Genomic DNA, 17087 nt, shown 5'->3' on the forward strand with positions numbered 1-17087 from the left:
TAACTTTTTTGCTCAAAATCCCAGAAGCACATGTCTGTACTAAATTATTTTCCTTTCTTCCTTTTTTAAAGGCATTTAAAACTAATTATCTTTTAAAAATTATTGTGCCCTTCTTTCCTCAAATATTTTCGTGTAAAAACCAAAAGATTCTGTTACTGTATTTAGTACAGCCATGTACTAAATTTTTATTAATGTAATATTTATTGTGAAGTATTTTTCACACTATTTCTTGAAAGATATTAATTCAATTAAACTTATTTATTTTCATGTCATTAAAAACGATTTCACTAATAAAAATATGTTTGTTTGTGAATTAAAATAATAGAAAAAAAATAAAAAGAAACTCTTTCACTAAATATCAAATAAACTGCTTTATGACTCTTTTCAAAACATTGTAACACCGCAAAGATCTATTTAAAACAGATGTAACATAGAAGATCAACTCTGATTACAAATAAAACAATTAGAACAGTTTTATCAAAACGATTTTACTAACTATTCCACAATTAAAAGATAAAATTGCTCAATTTGTGCCACTTTGAGATGGTTGGGCACAAGAAAACACGTGTTGATGGTCTTAATTGACTGAGAAAAAATCATTTATACCATTATTAGAAGCATGAATATTTGTTTGCGAAGCTTTTTTCCATCCTCCTGTTAATTGTCTTTTTTTTTGTGTTGCACTCCAAGCAAAATCCCAATTAAATTATATAAAATGATGAAGATTCACCTGTACTTTTTTAACTTCACGTCAAATATATCCAGAAGATTTGATAACTGATTATTATTAGTTATCTAAATCAGCAAATTAAATTTCTTGCATGAATATTCTCTCATGACGATAGATTTTTGCGGATTTTCTTCAAATATTTTTCTACATAATAGAATTGTGCGGAATGACGCAAAACAATGCTTAATGTTCTCGTTTATTGCTTCGTAGAGAAATTTTTAGAGAAAACTTACAATAAAGCTAGAGATTGGGATAAAAAACTGCGATTAAAAAGCCAGTTTTAAGTTTAATTTCTTAGAAGTATGATTTATTCAGGAAATCACCAAAAATTTACTTAAGGATTTCCACTTAGCACGGTATTTTTCCATATTCAAAAACATTTACTCCATTTGACACAGTTTATTTGTGGTTTAGCAAAATTTATGCAAATTTATTCACAGATTATATTGTTAATGTGGCACATGTTCTTTTATAAATTTTAAGCCAATAAAGAAAAATTTCAGAACTCTTGATCTAGGTGAAATTTTTCTCATGTCTCTTGATAAACAGCTTATTTATTGAGGTGAGACACCCGGGAAATGTCGCGCTGTTTTTCTTTAAGTTAAATTACGCATTAAAAATTAATTTTAAATGCTGGATTAAATGGTTTATGAATTAAAGTACTTTTAGGGAAAAATGACTCATGACTTTTCTTGTAAAATTATCCCATTTTCCGTGTTTGTTTTCCATAAAAAAAGCAAATAACTTGAGACAGGAAATAATAAACATTATGAAAATAATACGATTGGGAGATGAGATCCGAAGGGTCGACTAGTGGCTGTATAAAGCCTATTAAGCCGCGTATCCTTTGATTACTTAACATTAACCTCAATTCTTTTATCCAAAATCGAAATAGATCATTAAAATGGAATATTAAAATAATATCAATTCTGCCATAAAGATTGCTTAAACATTTAAGTTATCGTAAGTATAGGTGACTTTGTCCCCTGCAGATGTCTTTTACCCCTCCTGTTCGTAAGCTTTTCTTTAATTCTAATGTTTAAGAACGGTCCTCACCGACATTTCGACACGAATGAGACCTATACCATCGAATACACAGTAAAAAAAATTACAAGGATAATCGTTGGTTTGCCTTTTTACCACGATTATTCTTGTAAAGTTACACAAATTATGTATTTCAGCAAAACGTGTAATCTGAAAATGTGTAATTTAAATTTTATGTAATTGTAAACCGTGTAATCAACTGGGAATGATTACACAGTTATGTATATTTTCTTACATATTTCGTGTAAAATTACACAGTTTTCAAATAAAAGGTGTACAAATTACACAGTTTTCAGACAAAATGTGTACAAATTACACAAATGTGTATTAGTACTCACGATTACATGTTTAATGTAAAATTTACAATGAAAATTATGGTAAAGCAGCCAAAAATTTTTTACTGTGTAGGTATTGGCAATGGTAACAACTTTTGTTCCTGGACCGATCCCAAAAATATGTAGGAAAAGCACTAAAGCATAAAACATATTAATATTATATTATTAATATTAAAACATGTAATTTTTTTTGCAAAACTCCTTTTATACAATAACAATTAATCGTATATTGGTCCTTTTTAAGAATATTTTGTAAATAAGCACTCAAAGAAAATTTTCCTGGAACAAACCATATCTTCATCTCTTCCTTTTTCCCTGCAATTTTCCGGATCTTCCTTATAAATCTTTTATCATCCTTCTAATTCTTAAACAAAGTATTGTATCTAGAGAAATGTCTCTTAAGGAGTGATATTCTTCTTGAAAAAAGAGTTAAAACCTCTAAAGATCGCAGGGTCCTAAAAGATACCATTATTTAAATACTTTGAGTAATAAATTCAGAGAAAAAATGTTTTAATTACTGAGAACCTTTTGTTAAAATTCTTTTGTAACGGTACCTTTACAACCCTATATGAACTTCAGCAATCCTAGCTCATTTTTAAGGAGAATATTTCTCTAAAGACGATAAAAGGATGCAATCGTGACAATACTTTTAACAGAATTAAAGAATATTCGAGGATATTTGATGAGTTTTACGTTTTGACAGTTATTCAAAATCACGAACAGAAACGTCAAATTAAGATCCCAAGATCAAGATCAACTAATTCCAAATACAATACCTTTTCATGATTTTTTTGACATAGTGAAATTTTATAAAATAAATGCTGGCACAGAATTTATTACTTTAGTGCAGAGGTGTGCAAGAAACCGTTGAAACCGAATTAACGTCAAAATAAGTTTGTTATAGTAGCGTTTTGACCATTGACGTACATGTTTCATTTGACGTTAATTCGGTTTCAACGGTTTCTTGCACACCTCTGAAATAAAGGTTTAGAAGGTCCTCCCTGTGGACTTTTTTAAATAAATATTAAAGAAGTTTGATATTTCCATTAAAGCTAAGTTTTTGCGAAGTTGAAAAGTTGATTAATTCGATTAATTTAAAGATTTAATAAATAATTAAAGATTATTCTTAGAACTGAAGGGTAAATTTTTAAATTAGGGATGAGCTAAAAATTATAAGTCGAAATAAATTTAGTGTCGCTTGAGCGAAAAAAAAATAAAACAAAAAAAACGTTTCAAAGTCAGAGAGAGTCATTGGCATTACAAGTATTTGGGAAACATAATTTGTCTGTAAAACAAATTATTAAAATTAATTACATTGAGAAAAAATTGAAAATGTTAAGATAATACCAAAACTTTTGATTTTATGCAAGTAAAACTCCATTGAACGCAAATTCTGGGAAAGAGGAGTTTTTAAAGAAGAGTCTTTGAGGTTATGAATGACCTAACCTTAAAAACAAAGGTCGGCTTTTACCAGAAAATTTTAAAGTTCAATATTACATGGATATCTAGCATATTTTCAAATTTCAACAATACTTTTGTCAGAATTCAACTAACACTCTAGAATACAAAATATGTCTTGAATTTCTGAGGTTAGCCTAATATAACCTAAAATTTTTCGAGTTTCTGTGTTAGAAAAATAAACAAATGCAGCCTTATTTTTAGGAAGGGCGTACATCAAAGCATATCAATAATTTTAAACATTAAAGCAATCTTACAAGAGATCCTTTAAGGGCCTACGACTTCAAGGATCGCTTTAAGTTCGTATAATTTTCTAGTATAATGGAAATCAAATTTGGTTTTGCTTAAAATCCTTATCTGAGATCTTATTCAATTATTTGAGGTTATTTTGCTCATAATCTGACTAAATTAAATAACCTTCTTATTTAAACTTTACAGTCCCTAAAATTTTAAGTAAATTCTAAGCATTAGGTTAAGCTTCCCGAACAAAGATCCATATGACTTTGTAATGTCGAAACTTATGAAAACCAAGGCAAAGGTAATTTAATCGTAATGTTGAGAAATGTTCATGAAATTTTTTCAAGTTTCACCAGTTTCACAAATTTTGATACACAATAACTCAAAAACAGTACGGCTATTAATGTGTAAAGTCCCCGTCTTAATTATTTATTGTTTTTCCTCAGTATTTGTCAGATATTAATTTTATAGATTGATGATTTTGGTGTGTATTTTAATGGATGTTTTTAGTTTTCAAAGGATTTTCAACATAGGATACTGGTCAAAATAGGCCAAAAGGCCTAAGATCTTGGTAAGGGGGGAAACAAAACAAGAAAGCTCAAAAAATGCAGTTAATTTTTAGAGGTTATGTGAAAAAAGTCTTAATAAACTCCTAAACAAGGAAGAGAAAGATATTTTGGTTAGGGAGGGGCAGAACCTGATGCTAGGGGTCCTAGGATCACATTCTCGTGATCTAGTGCTCTAAAGTATTCATCTCTCATCCCAAATTGACTCTGATGGCTTTATTTCCTAATATCTCCAACAGATTGAATCGTTGTGAGGTTAGGATTTCTAAAAAACAACTTAAGAAGCAATATAATCTCACTTAAATTTTATTATCTTTCTATTTTCCTTTTAAAAGGTCAAATTTGTGAAAATATTTCATTATTTTCTGAGAATATTTTGAAGTTTGCTCGGTTTTTTAAGGTTATGTTCAATATAACCTCACAATGGAGCCTAACTTTGAGGTTAAATTCGACTTTCTTCTTTAATTTCAGGCTGAGAAACTGACTTTGTCTCTGGACATCATAGATACGACGACGAGACACCACCGACGGAAAAATGACTTTCGGCGGAGCCTACGACGTGGACAAAGACAGTCCTGTAAAGCCTCCACCGTCCCGTGGCGAAGACACAATATCCATGAGAGAGAAGGTCAAGCTATCCAGGAGTGAAAAATGGCGAATTCTCAAGAACATCACAACAATCTCATTTGCCTTCATGGTACAATTCACGGCATTCCAGGGTACGGCTAATCTCCAGTCGTCTATCAATGCCAAAGATGGCCTAGGTACAGTTTCCCTCAGCGCCATTTACGCCGCCATTGTGGTATCCTGCATCTTCATTCCCACCCTCGTGATTCGCCGGCTCACAGTTAAGTGGACCCTGTGCCTGAGCATGCTCTGCTATGCTCCTTACATTGGTTCCCAGTTCTTCCCGCGCTTCTACACTCTCGTTCCTGCGGGTATCCTACTGGGTCTAGGCGCTGCTCCTATGTGGGCCTCCAAAGCCACCTATCTCACCCAAGTGGGCCAGGTCTATGCCAAGATCACAGATCAGTCTGTCGAGGCCATCATCGTGCGCTTCTTCGGCTTCTTCTTCCTGGCCTGGCAGACGGCTGAACTTTGGGGAAATCTCATCTCCAGCCTGGTGCTGTCAAGTGGCGCCCACGGCGGCGGTGGCGGCGACATCAATCACACCTACAGTGAGGCTAGTCTGGAAACATGCGGCGCAAACTTCTGCGTCGTCGCTTCGGCTGAAAATACCAATCTCGAGCGCCCACCAGAGTCAGAGATCTTCGAGATCTCTGCCATCTACTTGAGCTGTATCTTTGCAGCTGTGATCATCATTGCCCTGTTCCTCGATCCTCTGTCGAGGTACGGTGAGAAACGACGTGGCTCCATCTCAGCCCAATCGATCTCTGGCATTGAGCTCCTGGCCGCCACGGCCAATCAGCTCAAAAAGCCCAATCAACAACTTCTCATCCCCATTACAGTCTTCATTGGCATGGAACAAGCCTTCATTGGAGCTGATTTTACTCAGGTAAGCCACAAAATTACTATCCCATATTTTATTCTTCATTTTAATACTATCTAAATGGTGTCAATAAAGGATCAAGTTGAATTTAACAAAAAACCAGAATGTCCATAAAAACTTGGTTGAATGGAAAATTCATTTGCAACATGCAAAAAATTCGGATAGTTTTTGCAGACTTTTTAATCTTAGATTGTAAAAACGCTAAAAACTATTCATCATGAATAATTGACACTTTCAGCTTAAAAAGTAAAACAAGTTTCCAAACTTGAGGGAAGATTAACGTTTTTAGAAGAACATTTGGGAAATCCTAAGGTTTATTTTGCATAATAAACTATATTAAGATCCAATGTGCGGTTATAACCTGTAATTTATGAGATTTTTTTTTTAGGATTTTAAAGTAATTTTAGAAGTTTATAGGTTATGTAGTTTTGTTTCCGCTACTACAAAATTTTGATTATACAAGAGGATAAATCGGTTAAATAAGAAAACACAAATAAAGAATATAATCAAAAGGTTATGTTGTGTCATATACAATGTACTGAACATAACCTCAAATTTATTTTAGATCCAATTCTGGCCTAAGTTCTTGTTCAATCTTCACACTGAGATTTAAAATGGATGAAGATCAGCAGGAGAATTCTGTAACAGTATGAGAATGTCATATGACAAATTTAAGAATTTTTTGTGTGGTGAATTCAGGAAAGTTAATTGAAAATCGTATTATTACTGGTTACAAAGAGCTTCACAGAACTCCTTGCAATGGCTATTCGACGCTAACTGGACTTTAATGTTGTCCTGCTACATAATTACTACGAAAGTTTATCATGTGACATTGTCATATTGTTACAGAATTCCCCTAGAAGACTGAGGACTTTAGGTAAATTCAGTTGCAATATAATCAAGTGCGATAAAGTGTTTCTTGTTGAAAATGAAATAACCTAGAAACGCATTATTTTAAAGGCACTTATCCTATTTTTTGCTTCTTCAAATTAATTTTCTGGTGATTTTTTAGAAAGATAGGACTAATTGCAATTATAAAATTCAATTTACATAAAAAGAACTTCTTACAGTTCAAGGGTTCAAAGTTAGTTTGAGGTTAGGTTTCTTAGAATAGAAAATCCAGCATTTTAAATTGAAAAAAATATCTAGTTTCTACTAAATACAATTAATGTAACCATTATTGTGTGATTATTTTTTGATTAGGTGTGACATAACCTAACACTATGACTTAACATTTTGTTCCTAAACTGAGAGAAATCCGAAAAGTTAAAATAATATTTCGAAAATGTTTTTTACCCTGCAGTATTGATCCGAAATCGGTGTAAATATTATGCTTTTTAGGTGTATTATGGGTTAAAGTTACCCTTTCCATGTTAATTTTACACGTAAAAAGGAGTAAAATTAACATTAAAAAATGTTGATATATTTTTTACACCTAAAAGGTGTTAAATTTATGAGCAAAAAAAAGTTAATCGCACCCCCTTTTTTCTGAGTGTAATAAAGACTCCACTGTTTTCTCATCCAAAAATTGCAACAATTTGTTGAATGAGTTTAATCTTAAAGAAATTCTCAAAGTTTCTATCAAATTTACGTATTATAAGAACCCTTAGAATTATACTTTTTCATTTAAAGTATCATAATCTAGCTTTATAATAAACCCTTGTCTTTTTAACAAACTTTCGCAGTTATTTTGTAACCTAAATATTCGTGTGACTTTTCAAATTTAGCTCGATCACTAATGTGCGTAATATAAGCGATTTTATTTTAGGTTAGTAGTAAGATAACCTCACTTTTTACTTAATTTCCTATGACTTTAACAAATTTCCGTTGTTATTCTTTTAATAAAGATTATGTAACTCATATTTGTGAGCTACCCATCTTCGAGCCTAATTTCTTCTCAGATTAGAAGATACTTAACCTGATTTTATGCTCTACTACTTTTCTTTCCGACATATTTATGCTAATTTTTTGCACTAAAATTCCAGTTCCTTTATGGAATACGCTTAATTCATTTACTTTTTAAGGGTATCTGAGTATCTATAGGAAAATATGGATACTCTGGAAAAACCATTTTTTTTAGAATATGTAGAGTAGATAAATATCTGATTCTTACGTACATTACAATGTATAAGCAGGGTGTCTAAATCTAGGATATTCTTTCGCAGGGGCTTGATTAATTCTTGAGCTAATAATTTTTTTGAACAAACATAATAAAATTTGCTCGTTGAAAATCTTACGGTCTGGAAAGACTTAATCTTGGTGGAGTTCTAAAAGTTAATTCGGTTCTAGGAGCATCTTTGGAAGATATATGTAGTTTTAGGTTAAGAATAATATAAGCTATACCTGTGTATTCTTATCGTTTTATCAAATTTCTGTCATTATTTTTTTTTTTTAAATAATTTTCATAACTAATACTGGAGAAAGTTATCAAGAAAGTTTTAGATTCAGGTTAGGAGCAACATAACCTAACTTTATAACTTACCCTCTTGTTTTTGTAACAAATTCGAGTGATTAATTTTTCTCCTAAAAACTGTTAACATTTTATCGATCGGCGGGAAAATTATAACGGAGGATCGACATAGTAGGAGACATGTAGAAGTGGTCGAATTTGAGGTCTGGATTAATCGGTATTCTAAATTTGCGTCTAGATATTTGAGGTCATGCGTAAGATGGGTTCAAATAATTATGATATTTTCTAATTTGTTTTTAATTATGATATTCTTGTCGCAATTTTAAGGTTAAGTTTTGCTTAAGCAAATTAACAATTTGTTTGGACATGTTCTTTGTAACTTTACCTGTTAAGCCACGTTCTTTAAAGTAATCAACATTTTTCATGACTTTAAATGGGTTAATTGACTTGGGAACAAACAATTTTGAGTTTTTAGTGTATTTATGGCGTATTTTATTTATTCATGGCGTAGGGTAAGATGGGATAATTCAGAATTATGTCTATTTTGGAATTTTGAGTTTTTCTAACTGTTTTAGATGGTAAAAGACAAAACGAAATCCACGAAGAAGTACAAGACATAACATTCGAAAGTATTTCTACGTTGCTTTTTCGTTTTGCCATCTAAAACTATTATAAATTCTCAAAGTTCCAACTTAGGCATGATTCCAAATTACTCCATCTTAACCTATAACGTACGAGTATTTATGAGATTCGCATTGGTTCACAAAAATATCCAGCGAACACATTTAGGTGAAAAAGGCAGCGTTTTCAGCATAGTTTTGCTAAATGGATCAGCAAAAATATGCTGACCGGTCAGCAGTTCTCGAACAAAAAGTGCTAAGAAAATATATGGAAATGGCACTGCCTCGCGAGTGTTGTTTTGAGGTTAGAAATTTTCGGCTGAAGATACATGCAGTAGACTGTCGCTAATTCGGCACTTTTAAGACCGGGTTAGTTTTTTATTCGGACGGCAATTAAATTTGAAAAAAAAACTTTATTGATATTTTTCAAGTTTGACTATGATTATCAAATGAAGCAAATATGCCCAAATTTGCCACGGTTTGACTTAGTTATGATGTGATTTTGCATTATTAAGTAGTTTTAATGTAATTCACAATAAGTACGAGTATGAGTATCTAAACTAAATACTAGTACGTACAGTAGACTCTCTCTTGTTTGGGCATTTGGGGCAAAATGTCATCCGGTTTATCGATAGATTTGGGCGTCAAAGCCTTTGTAAATTCCACAAAAAAAAACGCTCAATTATAAAGAATCACGATAAAATAGGAATTTGAGTGAATTATCTTCATAATTAAACGTGACAATTGTCAACAAAATTTTTCACCCGATTGAAAAAGAGCCGATTAAGTGAGAGTCTACTGTATATAGTGCGACCCAAGTGTCAAATCTGGAACCAAATATGGCCTATAGCGAGGCTCTACTGTATGCCCAATTTTGCCATGGATTGTCTTAGTTATGATGTGATTTTGCATTATTAAGAAGTTTTAATGCAATTCACAATAAGTACGAGTATGAGTATCTAAACTTAATACGAGTACGTAATGACCAAAAAATCGTTGCATTTCAAAAAAATTTGTCGACCGAATTTCTCTCTAATTCGGGTACCATTTCGGTCCCAAATGCCCGAATTTGAGAGAGTTTACTGTATGTTTTCAGCTGAATTGAAATATTTGAAGAAATACGATATTTGAAGTTAACTGGCAGTTGTGTCTCTTACTTAACAAACTGAATATTGTTTTAGGTTAAGAGCAACATAACTTATAATTATGTACTATTATTTTTTCAACAAATTTATGTTTTTGTATTCTATTCTAATTTATAAATTAAAAAAACGTCTTAAATAAGTTTAATCTTTATTAAATTCGTAAAGTTTTAAACTAATTTTTGTACTGCTAGCTTGCAAGCAGGATTGCATTTGAGGTTAGAAAAAAACCAAACAATCCGTTTTTGAGTTTTAATTGGGAATTCTGATCTTTAATTTTGAGGCCATAAAGGTTATAGCAGTTGGATTAAGATTGATTTTAAACTTTTATTTCTAGGCTTATGTATCCTGTGCAATTGGTATCCACAAAATTGGTTATGTTATGATCTGTTTTGGAGTCGTAGATGCAATTTGTTCGATCATATTCGGGTCTGTGATGAAATATATCGGAAGGATACCACTTATTATTCTTGGCATTCTCACCCACGGCGCCATCATCATTGTGATGCTCTTCTGGCGGCCGCATCCTGACCACATGTTCGTCTTCTTCACATTAGCCGGACTCTGGGGCGTAGCAGATGCCGTGTGGCAGACACAAATCAATGGTGAGTAAACCAGGGGATTTTTGCATTTAAAAAATAAAATCTACTGAAAAGCTTCATTTTTTTCCCAAATGAAATTCACGCAATATAATCGATTTCACCGTGAAAAATCAATTTATGCAGCTATTTTAGGGCTTAGTTACATTTCGTTCCATTACTTTTGAAGAGTGTTAAAATTTGCATGTGATGATTTAATAATAAAGTAAGAATACTAAAATATTATAGTTATTTTTAGATTTTATTTTACTATAGCATCCCATTTGACTTTCAAATTGATTTTATTTACACGAGATCTTCGGAAACGAGTAACTTTCTCATCGATTGATCGATGTTTGTTTTAATTAAATATTCAATAAGTTTATTGAAAAAAATCAATCTAGGAACTGATTTTTGCAATGCTTTTGCAAATAATAGTGTCTTGGGAATCATCATTCGGAAGTATTAATTTATATTTTTTTATTTAAAAGAAATACCAAGGATTTTCTCAACATCCCATTCTATATTTTACGATCAAATATTTAAGTGTGAAAACAATTTATAGTCATCTTCACTTCCCCATTTGGAAGAAATCCTCCTATAACCCCTCTGACATAGATCTTTGTGTAGCCATCGATCAGAACGAAAGTTGTTTGACTTTGAAATTTTGCAGTTTTTTCCGAAAATAACCAATATTTATTTTTGTTTTTTTTTTCTTCATTTTATTCCGCATGGAAATATGCAGAAATTTACCCTCATAAGCTTTTTTTCTTCTTCTTCCAAAAACAACATTTCATCAGCATTTTAAATTATTATGCAAATCTCAACCGTCTGTCTTTGAATTTAACCAATTCAGCGTAACGTTTCTTTCTTTTTTTTTTGGATCTTAATTGGGGATTTTCTTGTGCAAGTTTTTCTACGTCATAAGAGTTAGTCACTGAAATCACGTAAACGATACTGTTTATTATTTACGGATTTTATGGATACATCACGAAATTATATGTTACTCGTCATCATTGTTTGTGTACTTTTGCAACCGATAACATCATAAAATGCATTTACAGAAAAATAAACATAGAAGAAAGGTTAATTTTCAGAGAAAATTGAGGGAGATAAATCTTGATCAATTGCCCAAAGTGACTTTACTGGAAGCTCCATTGCGCAAAAGAGTTATTATTAGATTTAAAAAAAAATACTATTTATAGTTAAACTAGCAATTATTTAAACACGGATTTGCTTTTAGTTTCTTTTAAAAGGGTAAGATGCAATTTCAGATGAATATTTGGCTTAATTTTTTAATGTTTAATGAAATAAAGTGAGGTTATATTACACCTAACCTTTAAATAATTATTCAAAAATCTTAGTACGGGAAAGCTTTAAAATAAAAGCTCTTTGTCGCATTTCTCACGACTTTAAACATTTTTTATTATTCTGGAAAATCATGGGAATGCCACTGAACAATCGTTAAAGTTTACATCAACTTTCTTTGAACTCATAAAAAAATCCTATTAAAAATTGAGGATGTTAGTATTAACCTAAAAAAATTACGTTCAAATTCTAGAAAACAAAACTGCGTACCCAAGAAGCAAAATAGCTGCCTTATAGAACCAAGTACTAAACAAATCTTTTAGTGCACTTTTAAAAGACTTAAAGTGAGAATTTTCTGTAGAAATTCCTATAGGAGCTCTTAAGATGTTTAAGAGTGCGCCACTTTACTTATAGTAATCTCAATGATGGGACAAAGAGCGTTATAAGCAAAAAAAAAAAGATTTTTGGTTCTATAGTGCCTTACTTAAGGAATTCTACAACACTATATTAAGAAAACATTGTTTCTTGGGTAACAAGTTTCTTTCTTTTATTTCTCTAAAACAAATAAGAATTTAGACAGTTTTAGGTTATGTTATTCCTAACCTAAAAAAACAAGGTATTTTATATTCAAATAATAAGGCTAGAATTTCATATCGTTTGGTAAAATTAAGACTTAGAAAAGTCTACAATTTCCCGAAATATATTTAGCTTGGCTTTTTTATCTTTCAATCGGAATAATTTATGAAAATGCTTCCTTTAAGCTTAGTTAAAGGTCCTGTAGTCCGTCGGTTCCTCAAATCAGCCTGTGGAATTATTTAATCAATTTTTAACGTTTTTTTAGTAAATTTCTGTAAAATTTTCACTGATTTTGCATTGTGTAGGGGAGACCTGGGAGGTTTGGGACAGGGGTAGTGTGAGACAAGGCGATTTTTTCATTAATTTTTTAAATAAATGGGATGTAACCACAACTCAATTGTAAGCAATATTAAGATGTATCTTGACTAAAAGAATGGATATCCTCAGTTTTATTGTTTTAATTCTATGAACACTTTCTTAAAAATTGATAAAAATTGTATTTTTTGATTTCTCAGTTTTGCTCTTTGTATTTTATATCAGCGATTATATAATCAAAACTTTTTTATCTCATTAGCTGGCAGTATTTTCTGGGAACATATTTTAATAAAAGTTTCAGAGATTATAGGCCCTTGTTTTTTACTTAAAAGTTTTAAATACTAAAACTACGCGTGAGGATGTTTGGGACACGTGAAAGGGGATGAATGGGACGTTGATTTTCGACAAAATTGTAGGTGGCGTGCAATTTTTTATTGTCAAAATGGAGAGTAATGCCTAGTTTCTACTGGAAATCTCCCTCTTATACTAAAGTTCATCAGTGGAGCAGATTTCTCTAAATACAGGGACAATTAAACCATCAATGTCTTGGGAATCAATAATTTATTCTCCAAAGGATATTCGACCTTTGCTCAATCCCGTTAAACACTATTTTCTCGAAAATTTCTCGAGCAATATCCTCTACAATTCTCACAAGTTCTCCAGAAAAGACAAGACGAGAGCTTTTTCAGACAAATAAGGAAAAAACAGGTAACACGCAGTTGTCGTAAAATCAAACAGGAATCCGTCAATGAGTTCAAAACTAAAAGTTGCAAGAAAATCTAGTTGTGTGAGGAATTTGATGATCATGATTGCAATATTTAGAATAAAAAAGTAAAGGAAGGTAGATGGAAAATAATAAGAAAATACTTTAAATAACTGATTGACAATGAATAACCCTACTGTACAAATTAAATTGATAATAATTTCTAAGTATGAAATAAAAGATTAAACAGTTTTATTTCAATTATTTCAATGTAGTACTTAAAATAAATTAATGTGCTCTAATAATGCAAATTATGCGAGAAAAAACGCGTTCCAAACATCCCCTTTTGTGTCCCATACTGTCCCACGTCGGAGAGGTTTGGGACAAAGCGTCGAGTTAAATGTTTTATCTTCTCCAAGAAAACTGAGTTGTTTTTCAAGTTCTATCGAGTACTTTTTATAAAGTATCATATAGACCACATGAAATTGTAATACATTTGGAAATTATATGAAATTAATTAAATTAATATGAAAAAAATATGAAATTCCCTTGTTTCCATTTGGATTAATTTGTTTTTAATAGAAGCTTTTTGCACTTGTGTGTTTTTCGTGTATTTAAGAAGTTTTCAAATTATATTTAAAGAATTTTCACTAAACAGTAACACTCTAGAAGAGTCAAGAATCAAATTTATGTAATTATCTTCAGAAAAAATATGAACTTAATATGTTGAATCTTCTGTCAAAGTTAAAGCGCCTGGAAATGGTTTTGAATTAGGACATTTACCGTAATGCCGTTAGGGGCATAATTCCGAAGTTCCGAAGTATAAAAATACTATAAATTACGGGTACTATACTGTCTAATGACCTATTAAGTAGTAAAATTAATTCGGAATTATATTAGAATTGTGATATTTAACTATTCAAAGTCATCTCATTGCGCATAACCTCAAATGTCGAGGCATTACAGTAGACTCTCACTCAATCGGCTCTTTTTCAATCGGGCGTCAAATTTTGTTGACAATTTTCACGCTTAATTATGAAGCTAATTTGCTCAAATTCGCTGTAGTTCTTCCTATTTTATCGTGATTCTTTATAATTGAGCGCTTTTTGTGGAATTTACAAAGGCTTTGATGCTCAATTCTATCGCTAAACCGGATGACATTTCGCCCCATATTCCCGATTGAGAGAGAGTCTACTGTATTGAGAAAATTTCGTAATGTCAAAAAATGGGCAAAATGACATTTTTGAGCAAACGCATAGTCAGTCTTAATTGACTATTGCAGACGTTAGATTCAAATCCCATTAAAAATGTTAGGTTATATATTAAGCTCATGACTCAAAAAAATAAAGTGTACATTTTTTAAGGATACGACAGAATGAATTCATCCCTTTTCGAAATCTTGACTGAAAAATTGTGTAAATTAAGTGGAAAAATGCCTCAGGAAGACCAGGCCATTATCAATCACGATGTTGACTGGATCCATCAAGTGGTTAAGCATCTTGGTCCTCAAGGAGTACGACATATCAATGTACTTAAAAATTAAAATATAATTTTTTTTCAAGACATTAAGCCGGCCACGCTCTTAACAAACAGGCTGTTTAGGTTTAGTACAACCGTAATTTCGGACTCAAAAGTTCGATTTATTAAGTGAGGTTATGTTACGCTTAACCTAAAAAATTCAAAAATGTTATATTGAGCAATGAGGTAAAACTTTTGTCTCAATTTTGAAATTGAGTACATTAGAACATCATATCAATATATTTTCCTGAGATTAATTAAATCTTTCCTTTATTATCTCAAAATGTATTAATTTTTTAACTTAAAAAACATATAATTTTCTGATGTTGAATGAAATGCAAGCCGGATTAATTTATATCAGTTTCAAATTGAAGAGCTTCTGTTCAGAATTTTTATTTTATGTCCCTGTAATAAGGACGTTAAAGACGATAACTATAAATTAAAATTGTGAATATCCTATGAATATTGAATATATGAAATGTGATTTTGTTCAATTGTTCACCCGTTATCTTTGTCTAAATAAGGAGAAACAGTAACTGCAACCTTTTCATTATCATTGCTTGTATCTCCAACACTAATCATTTTTGACTTATAATAATTATAATTCTTATTATAATTTAAAGTTCTGCTCACTCAATAAGACTAAAACTACCAAAACCTTAAGTATGAAGCCATAGTTTATTACGTCGCAATTCGCAAAATTTGCACAAAGTGCTTTACTTTAGTGGATTGTTAAAAGAGATTTGCGTAAAAAGCAATTTTGGATTTAACCAGAAATACCAGATAATACTGATTTGCACGAATCATTTAAAAAGGATGGCTCTTTAGATGTGCACAAAAATCTGAATAAAATTAATTAAGCTCGCAGCAGTTGTGATTTCTGAAACTTTCCGCTCTTATTTCATGAATTGCTTCAAAATTGCAAAGTTTTTATGCGAATTACTTTTAAAAGACTATTGAGTCAATTAATTTGCGGAAATAAGGCTTGAAAAAATAAGTAAATGACGTCATTTTACCACAGAATGGGATGGACATCAATCAATTAAAGAGTGTGCATATTACATAAAATAAATTGAAATGTTTCTATTATAAATTAAGCTACAGTCCCCGGGTCCCCGCTCCAAAACAAAACAATGGAAATTTGAAATTAAGTAATAAGATCTCTTATTTAAAAAAAATATTAAAAAAAAATATATATGGGACGGAAATGCACATAGAACATGCATGTACTAAACCCTGTTATTAAAGGTCATTAAGTGATAAAAAAAACCTGCATCGAGGACTAAGGTAAAGTACCCTTTATTCGACCGGTTCCTCTATTCGACCGGTAGATTTATTTATTCAATTTAATTATATTTGCTATAATATTTTGTGTATGATCTAACATTAATAGGTCAATTATTCTTTAAATAATACGAATCAGTGACAAATTCATAGAAATTGATGAAACTCACCATCAAATATTCAAAAATTGACCCACCGGTCGAATAGAGGAACCCGGTCGAGTAAGGGTACTTTACCTTATATAGAAGAATAATATAGCTGTTCAGCATATTTGAGATATTACACAATGCAGGATTTTTTAGTTTGAATTAAAAGTGTTTCCAATCATTTGTACTAAATTTTTCGGATATACAGAAAACATTACAGATGATTTTTACACAAATTTTTGTAAAGATTTCTAGTAATATATTCATTAAATGTAAATACTGATGCATACTCATTCCTTTTTTCTATGTAACCATATTTTAGTACACAGATTTATTTGAAGTACTAATTATGAGGTGTATGAGAAATAAATTAAGCAATAAATGCTATAAATTTTAATCAGATTACACATATTTTTAGAGTTTCATGTCCATTCAACTTATAGTGGTTTTAATTCAAATAAGTATTTTTAGTATTACAAATTATATAAAATACAATACAAATAAAAGATGGATGTAAAATAGAAGATTGTGTCAGAAAGTCTTGGAGTTTTTCGCTATTTAATTTCTATTGAAATTGGGGGTTTGAATTTGATCTTGCTTTAGAACA

At 31.1% G+C, this 17087-nt stretch overlaps 2 protein-coding genes across 10 annotated transcripts in view; one reads left to right on the forward strand and one right to left on the reverse strand.

Annotated features, from left to right (window-relative positions):
* LOC129807774 (protein stunted) overlaps positions 1–17087 on the reverse strand; it is a 351397-nt gene that overhangs the window by 41977 nt on the left and 292333 nt on the right. The gene's annotated exons all lie outside the window — the stretch shown is intronic.
* Positions 1–17087, forward strand: part of LOC129807756 (UNC93-like protein) — a 54384-nt gene that overhangs the window by 35046 nt on the left and 2251 nt on the right. For all 8 annotated transcript variants that reach the window (XM_055857225.1, XM_055857229.1, XM_055857227.1 and 5 more), the window contains 2 exons: positions 4842–5886; positions 10390–10657. In XM_055857225.1, coding sequence (XP_055713200.1) covers positions 4906–5886; positions 10390–10657 — 1249 coding nt within the window. In that variant the 5' untranslated portion in view covers positions 4842–4905. The remainder of the gene's footprint in view (positions 1–4841; positions 5887–10389; positions 10658–17087) is intronic.

Source organism: Phlebotomus papatasi, chromosome 3 (genome assembly GCF_024763615.1).
Source record: "Phlebotomus papatasi isolate M1 chromosome 3, Ppap_2.1, whole genome shotgun sequence".
NCBI lineage: Eukaryota > Metazoa > Arthropoda > Insecta > Diptera > Psychodidae > Phlebotomus > Phlebotomus papatasi.